The 18,196-nt window shown below is 36.2% G+C and overlaps 1 protein-coding gene across 2 annotated transcripts in view; it reads right to left on the bottom strand.

Moving 5' to 3' along the window:
- Positions 1-18,196, bottom strand: part of FRY (FRY microtubule binding protein) — a 159,177-nt gene that overhangs the window by 93,940 nt on the left and 47,041 nt on the right. For both annotated transcript variants that reach the window (XM_053971972.1, XM_053971971.1), the window contains exons 4-11: positions 11,842-11,981; positions 9,805-9,895; positions 9,330-9,409; positions 9,133-9,213; positions 7,404-7,572; positions 4,945-5,037; positions 4,751-4,849; positions 2,214-2,315 (exon numbers count right to left, since the gene is read on the bottom strand). In XM_053971972.1, the coding sequence (XP_053827947.1) occupies positions 2,214-2,315; positions 4,751-4,849; positions 4,945-5,037; positions 7,404-7,572; positions 9,133-9,213; positions 9,330-9,409; positions 9,805-9,895; positions 11,842-11,981 (855 nt within the window). The remainder of the gene's footprint in view (positions 1-2,213; positions 2,316-4,750; positions 4,850-4,944; positions 5,038-7,403; positions 7,573-9,132; positions 9,214-9,329; positions 9,410-9,804; positions 9,896-11,841; positions 11,982-18,196) is intronic.

Raw genomic sequence — 18,196 nt, 5'->3', positions numbered from 1 at the left:
TTCAATTCCTTGACAACACATTTTATGCAATAAAGTTTTATAGGGACAGAAAACTGAATAATTTTTTTTTGTTTATTATAGAAGCATACAAGGCTTGTCAAACATGTTTAGAATAAGTAGTAAAACGAATGCCGAAGTTTACTTGGCATATTAATCTCTGCAGGATTTAAAAAAAAAAAAAATTCGTTACAATAAATTTGCTTATGAACCTGTTTACTTGCAATCAATTTTTCATCAGGTATAATCACATCAGTCCTTGTACAATTCAGACCCAAGAATTTTATTTCTTCAATAGGTGATGAAGTACATTATCAAAATTTATTCTTATTCAAAAGCTTTCAAGAAAACAGCAGGCTGTGGCTAAGCAAGTTAAGGTAACGAGAGACTGCGTAGCAGAGGAGGAAACTATTTGTTAGCAAGTGTCTAAATATCCCAGTGATGAGGCACTTAGCTGTGAGGGCTATTGAGAAAGAGGGAGGAGAAAAGGGCTGAGACCAGTACCACTGGAGTTTTCAAAAAATAGCAGACCATTTTTTGTCAGATCAGTAAGCTGCTTGGCACAAACAGGATTAAGTGGAAGATTATAAAAAGCCTAAGATACATCCAGGGATATTATGGGCATCTGTCCAAGCTCATGGTGTTGACGTGCACAACTCTCCCTCTAACGGGTGGATTTCCAGCTTTTCCCCCAGCTGTGTGAGTTTGACTTGGGTTTTGAGGTGCCTTTTGGTGAAAAGATTGTTTCAATGGTTGGGGATCTCCTTCTCTGTACTGGGAAGGAGTGGCCAACCACTTTCTTACTTTAGCCACATATTCAGCTGCCTTACTTTCTCCCCAAAGTAAAGATTAAACTAGTGCCACCACATTAATCTGAGAGCCCTATAAATTGAAGCATATATCAATGAATTACAAGTTGCAAGATAAATTCCAATTTTATTTTCAATCAGTAAGATAGAACCAACTTTTCTTATATTTTCTCCAATGGTTTCAAATAATTTGTCAGGATCTCCTAATTTTCAGAAAAATATATATTCCCATTTGGCTTTCCTTTTCTGAAGCTTGTACAATTGCGTAAAACCCCATAAAATTAGTTTCAATGACAACAAGGTTATTTTCTGAATCTCTTTGCAAGATTCTAATGCATTGTCACTGAAGGTTAGGTATTCAAGTACTGGCAGAAAGAAATCTTCAGGCAGACTGAACATTCTGAAGAGCTAATCTAACAGCAGGATCTATATGAAGAGAGTCAATATAAATTGTTTCATTAAGACGGAGAGGAAGCATGACCAGAAAGCAACAGGATGCAGCAAAAAAGGATGCAATATATACCTTTTTGATAAGCTTGAGAACTCAGCTTTTGGAGGACAGATACTTGCCTCTGAGCTGAGAAAGTGGCTGAAATGTGAAGTTTGTGTGAAGTTTGAAGTGTGCTGTTAGCAGAAGCCTCCTAACCACTGGTTCATCAAGACACAGCTGGGAGGCCCTTCATTTGCTCTAATCACTTCACTGTGTTTCTTGTATTGCCCTTTTCAGGTGGGCACAGGACCATCCTTTCACAGGGACGCAGTTTTAGCACGGCATGGGACATGAGTTATTGCAAAAGTAAAAGGCACGTGGAGGAACAGCAGTGATAACTAGCACATGTGCATTGAACACTACCTGTAGCCTGGGAATCACAGCAATATTGCAGTGGAAAAGTAACCTTAAACCTCAAAGATCTAACGTATGGCAAGGGAATAAGAAGGCTACATGGAGGAAAAAACTTGAAACAGTTTAGGGTTTTTGTAATGCAAACATTTAACACGAGTGAAACAAGAAATGGAATCAGTGTCCTACAAGTAGTTCCATTTTGAAAAAGTAATAACAAGTTCTTTGCTTCCAATGCTTATGTGAAAAAAGCAAGTTACTACTAGCTCAGTTTTGGTATGTCACTCAACCTATTAACTTCCATCAGCAATTTTTTCTGTTTCACAGGTGTTTGACTCAGTCTTGGTTTGAGTTAGAGGAACAGCAGAAATTCAAACTAAGCCCAAGAATACTTTTTTGCTATTGAAAAAACCTGCACAGCTAAAGAACTTGTACTGTCAGGAATAAAGTTATGTATGGAATCAGACAATAGCAATAACTCAGCACATTTACCTAAAAAGGCTATGCAACAGATCAACAGTGCATACTGAACTCTGAATACAATATTAAAACCAAGAGATACTAACCTTGAGATTGGAAAGGCAGTTGTTGAGGAAAATATGCCATCTGTTTAAAAAGAACTGCTTCTGACTGACACAAAGCAGGCATGTTACCAAGGGGTACAAAGCCTAAATAGGAAATGGATGTCAATATAGTGTTATTTGCATGTCTACACAACACAAAACTAACTTAATAGAGCCACTGTAAACTTGAAGCTCTAACTCCTCCGTTTTGTGCAATACAAGTTAGCCAACATAAACACATTACCAAGCAGTACTGCTTAAAAGGAGCCTTCTCTAAAGCTGTTACTGATATGTTTCACAGATGAACTAAAACCAACCACATGTGTACTCATAGCAGTGTAAGATAGGGTACAATTTTACAGACTCTCAGGGCTAAGTTCTGTCAGTTTATTGAGAAATAAAAGCATGGAAATAACTAAACTCTATTATTATAACAACAGGATCCACAGAGATTGTTGGAACTTGTGAATCAGATGACTATTACTCCTCAAAATCTGCAGTCACAATATTTACCGCCAGACACGTCAAAGAATTGTGTTAAAATACAGGGAATTCCTGGATCTGCTGGGAGTTACAGCTTGTGAAGTGAAAAAAAAAAAAGAAGCAAAGCAGAACATAGAAGATAGAAGTTGAAATACCAGAACCCAGTCGCTTTGTCAACACTTACTTTAACACTTGTAAATGATACTAAAAAATAAGCTAAAATGCACCTAATGATTTGGAAACTGACTCTGCTATTTCAAGAACACTAAAGGTTCAGTTGTAATGCTAATAAATCCAGTCAGGACTTAAAAGGTGTTAGCCAAAAATAAGGTAAGTTCACTTTAAGATGAATTATTTTAAAAATTATCTCTAAATTCTAACTTCAGTCACAGCTCAAAGTATAAATGCATTATAAATCTCAATTTCTGTTCCAGTAACACATAACATAAACTGTCCATATCTAGGTTAATTTCTTGAGCAAATGTACATTAATTTTTATTTTTATAATCTTCACGTCCAAAATATGTATGGGACAGGATAACTGAAGTCTTCTCATAGAAGACTTTCTTACAATACAGTTGAGTACTTGATTGGATCACAGAGTTTAGTAACATTCCAAGAGTGTTACAACCCATCCTAAGGAAAATCCCTAGGAGGGAAGATAAACCATCTCCTGGAATTTCCTAATTCTCTCCATTCCCTACCAAGAGAACCTTAATGACTAGCTCATATGAGGTACTTTTAGATAGAAAATGAAAAAAGATGACTTCCCCCATCCTGTCTATACAGTGAGTGCATGGTCCTGTTCAGACTTTAAGGAGTGTGCTTTCTTCCTGGAAGTCTGGAAATATGCACTGCAGCTATTTTTGTCAACTGTTTGCCTTTCCCCTCCTCCTCCTCCTCGCGATGTTTGTATTTCTAATCACACTCTCACAAGAATCTATTCTATTTTGTCACTTTTAACTATGTAGCCTCCAGTGTGGTATGTGTAGACAAGCAATCAAATGCAAAGACCCAGCTGTGCAAGCCTTTCTCAAGAATGTAGTATTGACTTTGGCAAGTATGGCCACAGTTTGGGAAGTTCTATTTAATGTAAAAACTGTACAGAAAATCTCTACTCTGCTGCAGTTCCAACAATGTTTTATTAACTCAATAGAGTGGAACAGAGCCACACAAACGCAAGCAGAGTGAAATCAGAAATCTATCTCAAGCCTCCCACTAATTCAAACTGGATCAGGACTGCACCCCGGGGATGCTCTGACTGTCCCCAGGGAATGCTGTAACAGGCAGAGAGCTCCCGCACACTCCTGCAATCCTCCCAGCAGTTTCGCTAGCGCCACTGACCAGCATTCGCCGGAAGAACTGGAAACAGGGAAGGCTTTTTGACTTTCCCCTAGAATGAGGGAGGACAAATGACAAACTTTCTCTACTTAAAAGGTCCAAGACTTCAAAATGGATTAGCTAATGCCACACTGCTGACAGGCGCTGACCCAGTTGGAGAGACAGACTGCTTAAGGCAGCCAGCATCAAACTGACTCAGATCCTCATTTAATTCAGATCAACTCATGATTCCAAAAATACACACTGCAGTGCCACTGTTCATCTCACATGAAAAAAAAATGAAATAGGGAGCTACACAGTAGCCAAGTTATGGATTTAAAAGGGCATGTGTTATAATTTTTTTCCTTCCTACAATGTATTATTTAAGCCCTGTGAAGGAGTTGTTCCCACATGCCTCATTTGTTCTCACTTGACAAGAAGTGAACTCCATTCTTTCTCCTCTTCTCCTAATGTTTACACATAATAACTATGAGAAAACCTAACCATTTAATAATCACAGAACCAGAAGCTGACAACATATTTGATTGGACTAATTTAGATTACATTTTTAGTAAAATAAGTACAGTTACTTTCTGCAAACACAGTAATCTTCCCTGCAAATAGAAATGTATTGGTTATAGCCAAATGCAAATAAAACATTCTGCAATTTCCCAAGAGTCTTGCTCAGAAATATGTGTGACAATAAATTTTAACCTCTGCTTCTTAGGGTTACTGACCAATGAGTGTTTCTTCCGTGATGAAAGTTCAAGCGTTGTATCATACAGGCTTTCAACAAAGTTCCTCAGACAGGGGACATTCACTTCATTTTTAACAGCCTGAAATAAAATTTCATGTTACCAAAAAAACTATTTCACAAGCTGTGTTATCTAATTTTTAAAAATTATGCAAACAACATAAAAAATAAACTCACAGCAGCTACGGGGACAAGAATTTCAACAAACAGTCCTGCCAGTGCATGCTTGATATCTTTGTCTTTAACTTCAAGGAAATAATGTGCACATTCCTAAATAAAAAAAAAAAAAAAACAAAAACAAGAAACATAAATTGCATATCAGCTTGAATAAAGACCTCTGAACGTTTGCTGAATGTGAATCACGTGTCAGTGACTATTTTTATCCTGCAAATCCCACTAAAAACATTTGCCTCTTAACTTCTAAATCTGCATTTTGCAGCAAGCAGAAAGCAGGACTTAAGTCAAGATCAAGGAGCTGTTACTCTAATCCAGAAAGTCTCCACTGACTCCAGCTGTGCCTGGTGGTGTTTTGGACTGGAAATGGAGTTGGACTCAGTGGCTGACCTCATGCCCTGTGTGTATCTTCAGGAGCAAAACTAATAGTCAACATGGACTGCTTTACACAATGCTTTGAGAGGCTAGAAAAGGAATGTAATTCTCTGTAAGACACACAGGGCAATGAACAATGTTATTGTAAATGTTTTTGGATGAATTTCATTGCTAGGATTCGTTGCATATTGAGGGTCAATATGGAATTGTGCTATGTGAGGACAATTTCCAGCCTGCATCTGGGGATTAAGAAAAAAATAAAACCAGACTTTGTCCTAAAGATGCAGCGAACTACTCTCCAGACAGCTGTGTTGCTCAGGAAGTGAGGGAGAGGAGATAAGCATCCACCCATTTATGTGTACAGCTTCTCTGAGGATGACAAATCCTATTGCCACAGTTACTTTTTCTCTGGGTTCAAGGCCCAAACAGCCCCTGACTGTATGAGGAAGGTCCCCACTGACCATTTTTCCTTCACAGTCATGCAGAGCAGTTTACACCTCAGATCATGCATATTTTTTTCCTGTGTGCTAACAGGATTATACAACATATGCTTCAGTCACTCCAGCCAGTCTTCCTGAGGTGCTTCTGCACTCTTCAGGAGCTCACTCCTGAAATTAGCTCACCCTTTGAAAGCATCTCTCTCTACTACAGCAGCACAGTGTGACAGAGGTTTTAGATGAAACACTGCATGGAGATACTCAAACAGGTAAACTGCCCAAAGAGTTGAAATGTACTTCACCAAACTGAGCAAACGAGATTTTCCTGTATGCACAAGTGCATCTTATGATGCAGAGCAGTAAATATAAGAATTCATTTAGTACTGAGAGATTGTAGCAGGGGAAGGCAGAGATCCAAATTTCAGTTTTACTGTATAGGATTTTTATCTATATTTTTACCTAAGATTTTAATAGTAGTGAACACTGGATAAAGCTGAGCCACAACCCCATTCACTCATCAAGTGAAATGCACTGAACACACATTACTTTGGTATTTTGTCAGCTCTTGATAACTTAAACTAAGTTGACACATACTAGTATGTGTCTACATAATTAAGAGTAAGGTAGGAAAAAAAATTTACCTGTTTCTGTGTTTTTAAATATGTCTTAAATACACAATTAAATATGGTTTAGAATATATTGCAAAGCTGAAATAGAATGTGCTTCCTGTACATGACTCAAAAGAAAAAGCTCAGTGTGTCTGTATGCCTGTATATTTGTATTCCAATGCCAAATCCTTACCTGTGGGCATCTAGCATTGATTTTTTTTCTCCATTTACACCATCGATACACTAAACTATACAAGGAGGTTTATATAAACATTTATTTTACTGGATGAGTGGCTACAAGCCATGTAACCATGTGGGTGATCCCAAGAAGAAACAGGGGAATAGAAAGATTAAGCTAAAGAAACCTGCTGGTGGGAACGAAACCAATTGTACATTACCAGCAAGGACTCTGAAACATGAAGTAATTTCTTGCCTTTTACAAAATGATGTAATCTATTAATTAAAAGCACTCATTGTAGTCAAACAGTCAAACTATGTTCTGTACTAGTGACTTTTGAACCAGGAGGGTACAGAATGCACTGTACAGCAAGCAGGGTGAAGGTGTGGTAGAAGGAAACGACATGTCCAAAGGAAATTCTATCCAGCTTTTGCCTCAATTCTTTGTCTCTTCCTCAGTGTTTTCCTCCATTAGAAGTTTCTCTCTTTTCTGGCAACTGTGTGAGTATTGGAAGATCACTTTGGAGGCAGTGAGCAGCTAGGGAGACACAGCTAGGCATGGACAGAGGGCAAGGGACAGCTGTGGGATAGTGGGGTGGAAGGGCTGGGGTGTACAGAACAAGACTTCTTCTAGCTGGAGGATGACCTCTAGGGACTAGAGGTATACGACTGATGAAAAGTTGGTATGGGATGACTCACTCCAGAGACCAGAGCACTGAGGGGTTCAGAACAAGCAGAAAGTAGCTGCATGTAGGTTTATGTGGAAATTACATATGAAAAATCTCCTGGAATATTACATGGAAAATAAAGGCTAGCCCATTCAGAAAGGTCTGAGAAACCACAGCAATATACTTGAGAATTTTACCTGCATAAACTGAAGAGAAGCTTCGAAGTCCTCCACAGGATACATCTTAATGCGAAAGAATTTCATTCCCATTATAAGACTGATAATGCTTTGAACTACATACGGGCTTTGTTCTTTATGCCGCAACTCTTTTAGCTCTGCCATAAATTTCTTCTTTACAGCAGGAAATCTATGAATTCACATTGGTTAGTTTCAAAAAGTTCAAAATCAATATTTGAAATGTATTGTAAGGTATATAAACTGGGAAAAACCTAAAGAAGATAAAACTTAGGTTCTATAAAAGTGCCATTTCGCTCAGTATTTGAATAGATTTTTTTTTGTTTAGCTTTCTTTCACTTCTAATAAACTGAGAAAAGGAAGCCTACAGCCTGATCTTAGTCCTTTTAGATAACCATGTTTCAAATTATTTTGTTACCATGCATCTCTTTTACACAAGACCTAACAATGTCATTTAAGTAACCCCTTCAAATGTTTTTCAAAAATCCATCATGGAAGATAGCTATCTTGCAAGTACATGTAATATTTTCAAAAGAAAATGCTTATACTATAACCCTGAAAATATTCATATAGGCAGTTTGTACCTTCAGGCTTTTTCCCTAATAGCCATTACAGTAACACTTACAACTACAATAACTTAGGGTAGAGGGATCAGTGATCATTTTTGGTCTCCCCCACAAATCTATTGAAGATGTCTTTGGAGACACATTGTCCATAAAAATGATAAACAGAAAGAGCATCCAACAGGACCTCCTGCCCTTTTTGAGGCAAAATGGGAAGATTGTAATTGTCGTGGTGGGTGTAACAATCACAAGCATGTAACAACCTTTTGTTATCCTCTTTGATAGACAACCCAAGTGAACTCAAGAAATAGATTAGCAGGAAGAAGCCCTTCAGTTATAGAAACATCTTAGCAAGGCCCTTCAGAACCTTTGACAGTCAATGTGAAGCTTTGGATCCAGATGCAACTTCTCCTTTTGCATTTGACCCAGCCAATTCAGAGGCCCAGGTAAGACCTTAGCTGAATTTATATGATTTCCAGAATCTCAAACTGTTTTAGCCACATCAAGCCAAACTGACTGGTTTTGTAGAGCTGAGACTCGCCCTCAGCAACACCAAAGTGTTAGGAGACAGACAGCATTACATCAAGGCAGTAAAATTCATCCTCTGCTTAGTTTGTGGTTTAAGTGTACGATGAGATGCTATATTGGGTATGAGATCCTGAGTTTGACTGTTTTCAGATTCAAAATTTAAGATCTGACCCACAAAATGTTTTATGTTATCTGTTCTAAGAAAGATGAAGGGTTCAGAAGCAGATGCATTAAGTTCTGAGCTGAAATAGCTGCAGAGAGCCTTAACATTGCTGCTGTGCAGGATGATAGCCATTTATAGGTTTGCCCAGCTAAAGAAAAAATAGCATCTACAGAAAAACTAGTTAAAAAAGCTCTCTTCAGCCCTTTGGGCTTTCTACAGACGTCATTGCTGAGATAGGAAAAATAACGCTGCTGGAGTTGAGTTTAATTTATTCAGTATCACTGGACTAGATGCAGAAAGCCTGTGATTCCCTAGAGGCCTATGTTCTAGAACATCTGGATAAATAAAAGGCCAATGAACTGAAGTGACTTATTCCTACAGAATACTTAAAGAAAGTGAGAAAATCAGAATATTCACATCCTAAGCAAGTAGACTTTGTCATATTTATGAAGGAAATAATATATTGAATTTTTCTTACTTTGCTTGAGCTAGAACACCTATTACTTCTGCATACAAATCTGCAACAATGTGCATATTCCCAGTGTTAGGACCAAGGTACCTATCAAGACACAAGAAATAATTCTCAGCTGAGAAAACATACTGTTTAAACCACAACTATTACAAAAATAAGAAAGTAGGTTTTTCATAGAATTTTTGCATGAAAAAGCGCCTTACCCTTCTTTGTACTTAAAGTGCTTGAAAGCCAAGTTAATAACATCATTTACCAAACTGTCTATTACTGGATGAAGTGGAATCTGAAAACACAAAATAAAATATAAGAAGTACACATATATTACACTAGTGCTAGTATTACTCATGGATATCATCCATTCAGAAATATATCAGTTGAAATAGCATGTAGCTAACAATATAGCAATAATGAGCCATCCATTCTTACTTTTAAAGATAAATACTTTCGTTCTAAAGACTTGTAATGTCTTTAGACATACAGACAAAGTAATGTCTGTATGAGCACAGAATGCTATGTATCTTACAGATGCAAGAAAGACAGCAATGAAGAAGCATGCAGGATCTATTTCATGATTTTATTATAATCTTAAAGATGCAAACAGAAAGAAGAATCCCCAAATTCACTTGCATTGGTAATTTCTATCATTTATTAGTTAATGGATAATTTGAGAACTCCTACCTGTTTCAAAACTTCTATTAATACTAAAGAAAAAATAAAATCAATAGCCAGATCTCTTCTCTCCATTAAATAGTCCCTCTGTTGTTCATCACTGCAAAATCAAACCAAGAAACACAATATTTTGGAGAAGTGTCATAATTCATATTATATGCCTTCTTCAATTACACAAATACAGATAACAGGGAATTGTGTCCTACCTTTTAAACTGAGTCCAACATTTCAGAAAGTTATGCTCTTAAAATCTGAGATAAGCAGACCAAATCTAACTTGTTACTGTGATGTTCTTTCAAATGCTTAAATATCACCTATCCATTTCCTCCCTCTTTTTTTCCCCAGTTAAAGATCCACAACAATAAAAAAAAAAACAAACCAAAACCAAGAAAACTTGTGGAGTCTGTAGTCTAACAAATTTCTTGCTGATGACACTATTTAGACCATTCTTAATTACACTTTGGAAGCAAATGTAACTCTGTGCTATCATATTTACATTTGTTATAAATATAAATATTTATTGTTATAAATATTTATTTGTTATAAATATTTCATATTTAGACTTGTCATGAATTTTGACAAGTGCTTTAAATGTACCAGTGGAGAATTCACAACCAAATTGTATTATCTCTTAAAAACTGTTCCAGTGTTAATTTTTTAACTTTGGCAACACTTGTCAAACTTTTCAAACACATTTCTTGTACGGAACAACACATAGGAGTAAAAGTCTGAGGTGAATAGCTTCCAATAAAAATACCAAAAAACCCAACCTATTTGAATCAACTGATCAAAGTTTCAAAGTGTACTGAAAAGATAACATGAAATATACAGTACTTATTGTAAAATTAAACATTAAAAAAACAGTTCTGCAGTCCATTTGAAGCATTTAATATGATTCCAGTGTGATTTTTGTGTAAATTCAGAACAATTCTTATAAACATTGAGAGTTTTAGTGATTTCAATTGTATTTACGTGTTTGTAATAAAACAGGCATTTAAGAGTACAATTTCATCAGTGATGAAACAAGTTATTTGCATTTTGGTTTCATTTGGTTTTACATCAGCTGGAGAAAGGACTTGTTATACATTCCTTCTGTAACACCACCAATTGACAGAGTAGTCTTGTTTCACTGCTAAACTGACTTTCAACGGAATTTTGGGTGGAGTTTCCAAAGACAGCAATTTATGAGCAGGTAGTCATGGAACAAATTGGGAGAAATAAGCAATTCAAGGCAAGGATTCATCTCACCAAAAAGCAGACATCTAATTAATGAACTGTGTCTTCATACTGCCTACTTCTACTAACCTAATACAGGTTCATTTCTACCTTGGTATATAAACCTAGCCCCCACCCCTTTGTTCCAGCAACTACTGCCTTTTGTAGTTACTGGGTTATAATGTAATCCCAATGTGAAGAATTGCCTGTGCATTTTTGAACACCAGGTCTGACAGTGTTGATTCTCCTGCTGTTTCATTGAAGCGTGTAAATGTAGCACTGAAGTATTCAGAAAAACTCAAAGTTTGAAGAATATACCTGAACCACACCACAAGACCTCAGTATAACCAAGATCAGTTTGCTGCCTTATGACTGAGGAACTACTGACATAATTATTTTTGTGTGCTTGTTACTTTTAAGAGGTATGTTGCTAAAACTCTCTGACTGATTCTCAAATTTTTGTATTGAGGGTAGGTATATGTGAAGTTTTTATGTGTAAGCAGAATGCTGTATAAGAAAAATTCTTCCACATGGTATAGAATTATTGTTTGATCACTTGAGTAAATACAGTTTATACAAACTGGTATTTAAATATGAAAGCATCCAAAACATCAGTAAGACAATTACAACAGCACTGTTATGTTTGAACTATGAGGAGCATAATGTGAAAGACACAATTATTCCATCCATCAAGAAGCCAAGAGAAGAGTTCCAGGAACAAGCAGTAAAACAATACAACTTTCAAGCAACTGTTACCTCACAAAAGCTGATGGATGAAATGTAACACACTTAACCTTAGAATTTATCAATTACACATATTCAAAACCATACCTTTTGGATTTAGTGCTTGTTCTTGGTCTATACTCATGAGATTCATCTTCTATGCCATTCTGCCTTTTATACCAATCAAACAAAGTGCGCAAGATAGAAGGTAGACAATATTCTGAAAGTGAGCTCATTGAGCTTATAACCTATTGGGAAAACACAACGAATCAACAAATGAAATGCTGTTCAAGTTTTCTCTCCTCCTTAAAAAGAGTACTAATTCAATGGTTCTTTCTTGTTTTCATTCATTTTTTGAAAACTATGGTACAAGTAGTGACTTAATATTCTGGATTTCCTGTCTTTAAAATATGTGTGGACATGGCATGTAGGGACATGCTTTAGTGTTTAGACTTGGCATTGTTGGGTTTGTGGTTGAACTTGATGATATCAAAAGCCTTTCCCAACCTAAATTAATCTATGATTCTATAAAACATAAACAGAAATGCAACACTGGAGGGTATGTTGATAATCTTTATATCGATGTTATTAAAATGCATTAAAATCATGTATAACATCTTTCAACATACCAGAAAATCATCTAATTCTTCAAGCAGGTTATTTTGATTTGTTACACAATGTTGATTTGAGTTCAAAATGATAGTAAGGAAAGAAAAAGTAATGAGTCAGAGGTACTGTCTCCAGGGGTTATATCTGACTGCTGGATGCCCCCCTGAAACTCCAAATATATTGAGAAACACCACAAGTTCTGCAATATTTTTAATCAACTGACCAGGCAGATGCATGTATCTTACTCTTAGGCACCCACACACCTGAAAACTTAGACAAAAACCTGGAAACTTCTCTTTTATATATAGGAAAATGTTTAGAGTTTCTTGTGTCTTTGTGGGCACAAATAAACAAGATATAGTTTAAAATTATTCCTTAAAGGTTGCCAATTAAACAGCTCTAGGGGCATACTGGACAAGAAGATTACTGCTCACGAAGTATTAACTGTGTCACCAATTACAGAAAAGTTACTGAGCATGTTGGAATGAAATGTGACTTAAACATTCTACTACAGGAAACTATAAAGCTACAAAACATGAAAAGATCAACAAGTAGGGTGGGAAAAAAACCCCCTTATTATACAAGAGGATAATACATGTATTGCAACGGAATGTTCAGAGCTACAGCATTTGTGCATATTCTAAGAAAATAAAAAACAACTATTTAAAATAGGGAAGAAATTAGTGATCTAGAGATTTTTGACCACCTCAAGATCATGCAGGGCTTGATCCTGCAAAGTGCTGAGTATCAGGAGTGAAGAGCTGAAGAGTGCCCTACATGCTAAGTACACCGATTATGTAATTGTCAGGTTTATCCATCTGCTTAAACTCAAAGCAGCATGTTTCAATGCTTGTGGAATAGAGTTTAATGTCACATGTAACACCAAACTTGTGTGAATGCTGTGACTAAGACAAGAGCAAAATTGGCAGAGCAAGCATTCCCAAACATTACTATAGCCTTAATTGAGAACTTTTGTGCATGACACTTAGTCTAGATGAGTAACTCTGAATCTCTTTTGTAGTTTTTCAGCCTCAGGATTTAACTAATTCACAGTGACTTTTTGGACTAAAATTAATGAGACACTTTGAGGACAAATTATTCAGGTATTATTGCCTAAAGTTAAACATGCTGCATTAGAAAGATATAACAACTGCCCCTGCTAAATTAAAAGTTTCCATAAAAGTAATATCTTTGGAGAACTTTCAATCTAGTCTTTACAATATATTTTATTACCTGAAATATAAAACAAGTTGCTGTGGAAGATACCATGAAGCAACTGCTTGCAGCAGTGACAAGAGGTCTTTCATAAAAAATTACTATAGGACTTCAGGCTCAATTATAGCAAAGCCTTCTAGTGTTAAGGCTTCAGATAAATACTGAGAAAAAAATCAGTCACCTGGTGTCAGGGCAAACTATACACTACCAACTCACTTCTCTACTGTTTTTCCAAAACTTTTTATGAAGTTAGCACAACATTGCTTATTAATGACGAAATACAATGAAAATGGGTTTCCTAGGGAAGACCAGAAAAGAACCATAAAATCATAGATTCACAGAATGGTTTCGGTTGGAAGGGATCTTAAAGGTCATCTACTTCCAACCTCCCTAACACTGGCAGGGATACCTTCCACTAGACCAGGCTGATCAAAGCCTCACCAGCCTGGCTTTGAACACTTCCAGGGATGGGACAACTACAGCTTCTCTGGACAACCTGCTTTAGCCTCACAGTAAAAAATATCCTCCTTCTATTTAGTAAAAAATTACCCTCTTTTAGTTTAAAACTCTTAGCCTTTGTCCTATATCCACAGGCCCTACTAAAAAGTCTGTCCTCAAATAGACCTAAATATCTTTTCTGAAATCACAGTAGCTAACTGAAAATGAAAAGTTATTTCAGTCAGGTCTTCCTGCATGTTTGCTGACATATATAAACAGCTGTTCTCTAAATCTCACCTAAACAATTTCACCAGAAAAAGTTAAAGTGATCCTGTTAAATCTTCTCATGCCATACTTTCTCTGTTGAATTTACAGTGTCTGTCCTCATTTGGGATAAAAGGTCAATATAGCTTTTTATTTTTTCCTTTTTTTTTTTTTTTTTTTAATCTTTCTGTCATTGCACTTTTAAGACAGGAAGGAAGGGTGGACTGGGAAAAGACCTGGCTCTCAGGGAACAGGAAGGGAGGGAAGTCTAGCCAGCATGCCGGTTACTCAACCCTTTCATTTACTGGAAGTAAGTCCAGGAGTGACATGAATTCTAGCTCTGTGCTGCTCCTGAAAGGGAGTGCACAGATGTACAAATATGTCCTTGTTGGACAAGTGATCATATTCTTCCATCATAAATGAACTACCTACTGTACAGCTTAAGGATAAGAAAGCTGCACAAGTAGGGAGCTGTTTAAAACCTGTCTTCACAGAGCATTAAATATACTTTATGTAAATGTTTAATATTTATTTTGGAGTAAAATATTAGAGTAAATTTAATGAAATTCTGCTCAGACAGCTCACTACAATTTATATACTTTCATAAAAGTTTTGATATATTATCAAAATTCAAATATAAGAAATGTTTCCACTAACAGCAAATTGGTAAGATTACCTTTTTTATTTCACTAATGAATTTATATGTACTTTAACACCACATATATTCAAAACTACACCCAATTTCCAACAGTATCATTAATTTTTTGGCCTGGCATTCTTTTTCTATACCACATATATCAATATATATGTTGAATGGGCATTTTATTGCCATTTTAATAAAGCAGAATTGCAATACTTTATTTTTGCACAGTCTTGGTTTATTTCTTGTGACTCTATTTTTTGCAGAGTGTCTGCATATTTTATCTTCAAATTGTTGTGCAGATTCTAAATAATGGACAAGCACAAGTAAGGTTTTACACTTTCTATCAATGCTGCTGAATGCATTTGTGATTGTGGAGATCTCCTTTCATTCACATCTTTGTTCTAAGCTTTTTTGTGGACCATGCCGTGAAGTTAAATCTCCCTGGAAATGGTTAAAACTGATAACTATTCAAGTTGAACTCACTAGTTTTCATTAATGGCCTTCAATTTGTGAGGCAAAAAAAGAAAGCAGGACTTTTTAGTACCATAATTTTGTGGATGGGTAATTTCAGCTAGTATGCTTATATTCTACCAATGTTTATAGCTATTTTAATGCCAGCATAACAGTTTACATGAAAACCCATTTATTTTTAGTGGATAGCAAGTTCAGTTCTGGAGGTATTACCTTTAATTTTGCCTTCAGATGTACTTCTTTGTACACTGCTTGAACCCAAACCTCTGACCAGGAGCCAAAGGTTATTTTATAACCCCATGACCAACACTTCTTATACTTTCTCTACCCTGTGCCTTTTTCTGGTGATGAAGGACAAAGTGTAAAACTCAGGGAAAGGGAAAACACAGAAGCGGCCAACTGCAGTGCTGCTGCAATGACAATGATAGCAGTATTCATTAAATACATTTAAAAATAATATTGGATAAGAATCATCAATCATGTTTAGGCTGTTAGGAAAAAGGACACTTTATCATTAGTATGGTGCTTAGTGCCTTATTTATTTATTGCATTTCCCATTTTTTTATTATTGTTATTATTTATTTTAGTTTCCTTTCTTTACCTTGGCTGATTTTATTTTTTTGTTTTCATCTCCTATAAGTGTATAAAAGATTAAATGTTTTTGCTTTCCAATCTGCATTCTCCAGCATAGTGCACTTCTAAGAAGAGAGCAGTAAAACTGTAACAAGAATAAGCTTTTGTGCAGTTTATGCTGAAACTTCTGCAACAGGCTCCTTGAACAGATAGCTTCATATGAAAACTAAGCCTTCCTGTTAAATTTTCACTTCCATGGCCAAAACATTACATTCATTTTGTGTTTTTATATGGAAAGCAGTCTGTAGCTCAGTCCAAAGTTACACAGTGCACTTCTTCTTCCTCCAGTGTTGTCAGTTCATGGAACATTTATACAACGTGGTTAGAACAAATGATACATTAGCAGAGGCTGAGAAAAGAGTAATAAAAATGTTTCCTTAGGTGAGGATCACCCTCTTGGAGAATTATGGGTTTTTGCTAGCTTTTGATCTTTTCATGTACTGAAACTTTATGGTTTCCTGTAATAGGAAGTTTAAGTCATAGTTCACTAGTACAATGTTTAATAACATTTCTTTAACTGGGGACACGGGGCATGCTAATGCTGGAGCTGTAATGCCCTTTGCCAATAGGCAACTAGAGTTGTCTAATCAAGGACTTTCAAAACATGATTTTAAATATACTATGAAAATATTTAAAACCATATGAAAAAAAAGACATAATTTCCTGTATATATTTTCTTTATACACATGCACACCTAGAAAGGAAAACACAGTCAGTGTAAGGAATGCAGTTTGTTAGCCAATGGTGAGACATTCGGCAAGTTGGGATAAGTATCATCACTTCATACATTGCTCAAGATACTATTATTTGTTCAAGGAGGGTGATGCAATTGGCAGCCAGACATGCTGTCTGCCTAACAGGACACACTGACTACACCTATGTGGAGAGAAACAGTCCTGACTCAGTCAGCTTTCCAGACGTTCAATCCATCACCACCATCACGACCAATGCTCCTAAAATGGTGTCTAAGAATGGGCAGGAAAAAAATGCTGGTTCTCAGGGAGCCAGAGACAGAACTATTCAGGGGTAGCAAGCAATGCTTTCATAGCCATCTCAAATGGTTTGGGGGTTTCAGGGTTAAACTTGATGCTGATTAATTTGGGTAGCCAAAGTGCCATTCTGCTCATTGTTAAGTTACTTTTTGGGCTTTTTTTGTTCCACCTCTGAAGGTGACTTGCAAAAAAAGCAAGTTTTAAATCAGGTCATGCCTTATTTTTGTTGTTCTTTAATTTACCTTTAGAAGATTGAACTCAGACATTTTAAAGTAACTAGTGACCTACTCACTTCAGCATTACTTATAATTTTCACTTTAACTGAATAGAGATCATTTTGATCATATCAAAAGAAAGAAAATTAGATTCCTTTGGCTATCTGTCACTTAAATGCCCTAAAACTGAAAGTAAAAATTATTAGACACTCCTTGAAGAAGTTTGTTCATGGGGATTGTCCCTCTTTCCTCCCTTCATTTCTGTAGTAAAAATATCAGGAATGTCATGGCTGGCATTTTTTGTTTTTGCTAGATGACTTGATGGGTTTCAGAAAGAAACACCAAAGCTTTCTGCATCCTAACTGGAAAAGGGAAGTAAGGGATTATTAACCTGGTCTTGTCTCATCCCATAAATACTTGAGTTAACCTCAAAAATAAAACTTGAGTGGTTTCACTTAAAAGCACATGCCTTCTTACTTGGTTTGTGGTACCATGTCATATCATGATCTTCAGAGCTTCCCAGGCAGACCTCACTTTCAGTTATTATCCATACTTTCATGACAACTTTATAATACTGACACATTATCATTTGAAAAACAGTTTTATAATGCAATGTACTCACATAATCTAGTGAGTGAAACATGCCAGGTAAAGAAAGACTTTTTGCTCTGTCTTCCTGTCTGTACTCTAGCTCAGTTCTATCAAATCTGTATTGTGCAATCTTTTGAATGCAAACTATCCTAATACAATTAAAACTGAAATACAATTAAATCATTATGATTGTAAGGATTTAGCCAAACTAAAATCATTTTGGTAAGCATGAACCATGTTCTTGAAAATGGGCTCATAAGCCAGATTCAGGTCCCATCTGCTGATCACAGGCCTACATCAATCCCACGAGCACCAGAACACCTCAAAATGATAACGCTATTTAAGTAGAAAACAATGTGAAAGCTGAAAAGGGAAACATTGCCAGCAACCTG

The sequence above is a fragment of the Vidua macroura genome, chromosome 2 (assembly GCF_024509145.1).
Source record: "Vidua macroura isolate BioBank_ID:100142 chromosome 2, ASM2450914v1, whole genome shotgun sequence".
Classification (NCBI taxonomy): Eukaryota; Metazoa; Chordata; class Aves; order Passeriformes; family Viduidae; genus Vidua; species Vidua macroura.
This window is presented reverse-complemented; position numbering and strand designations above follow the sequence as displayed.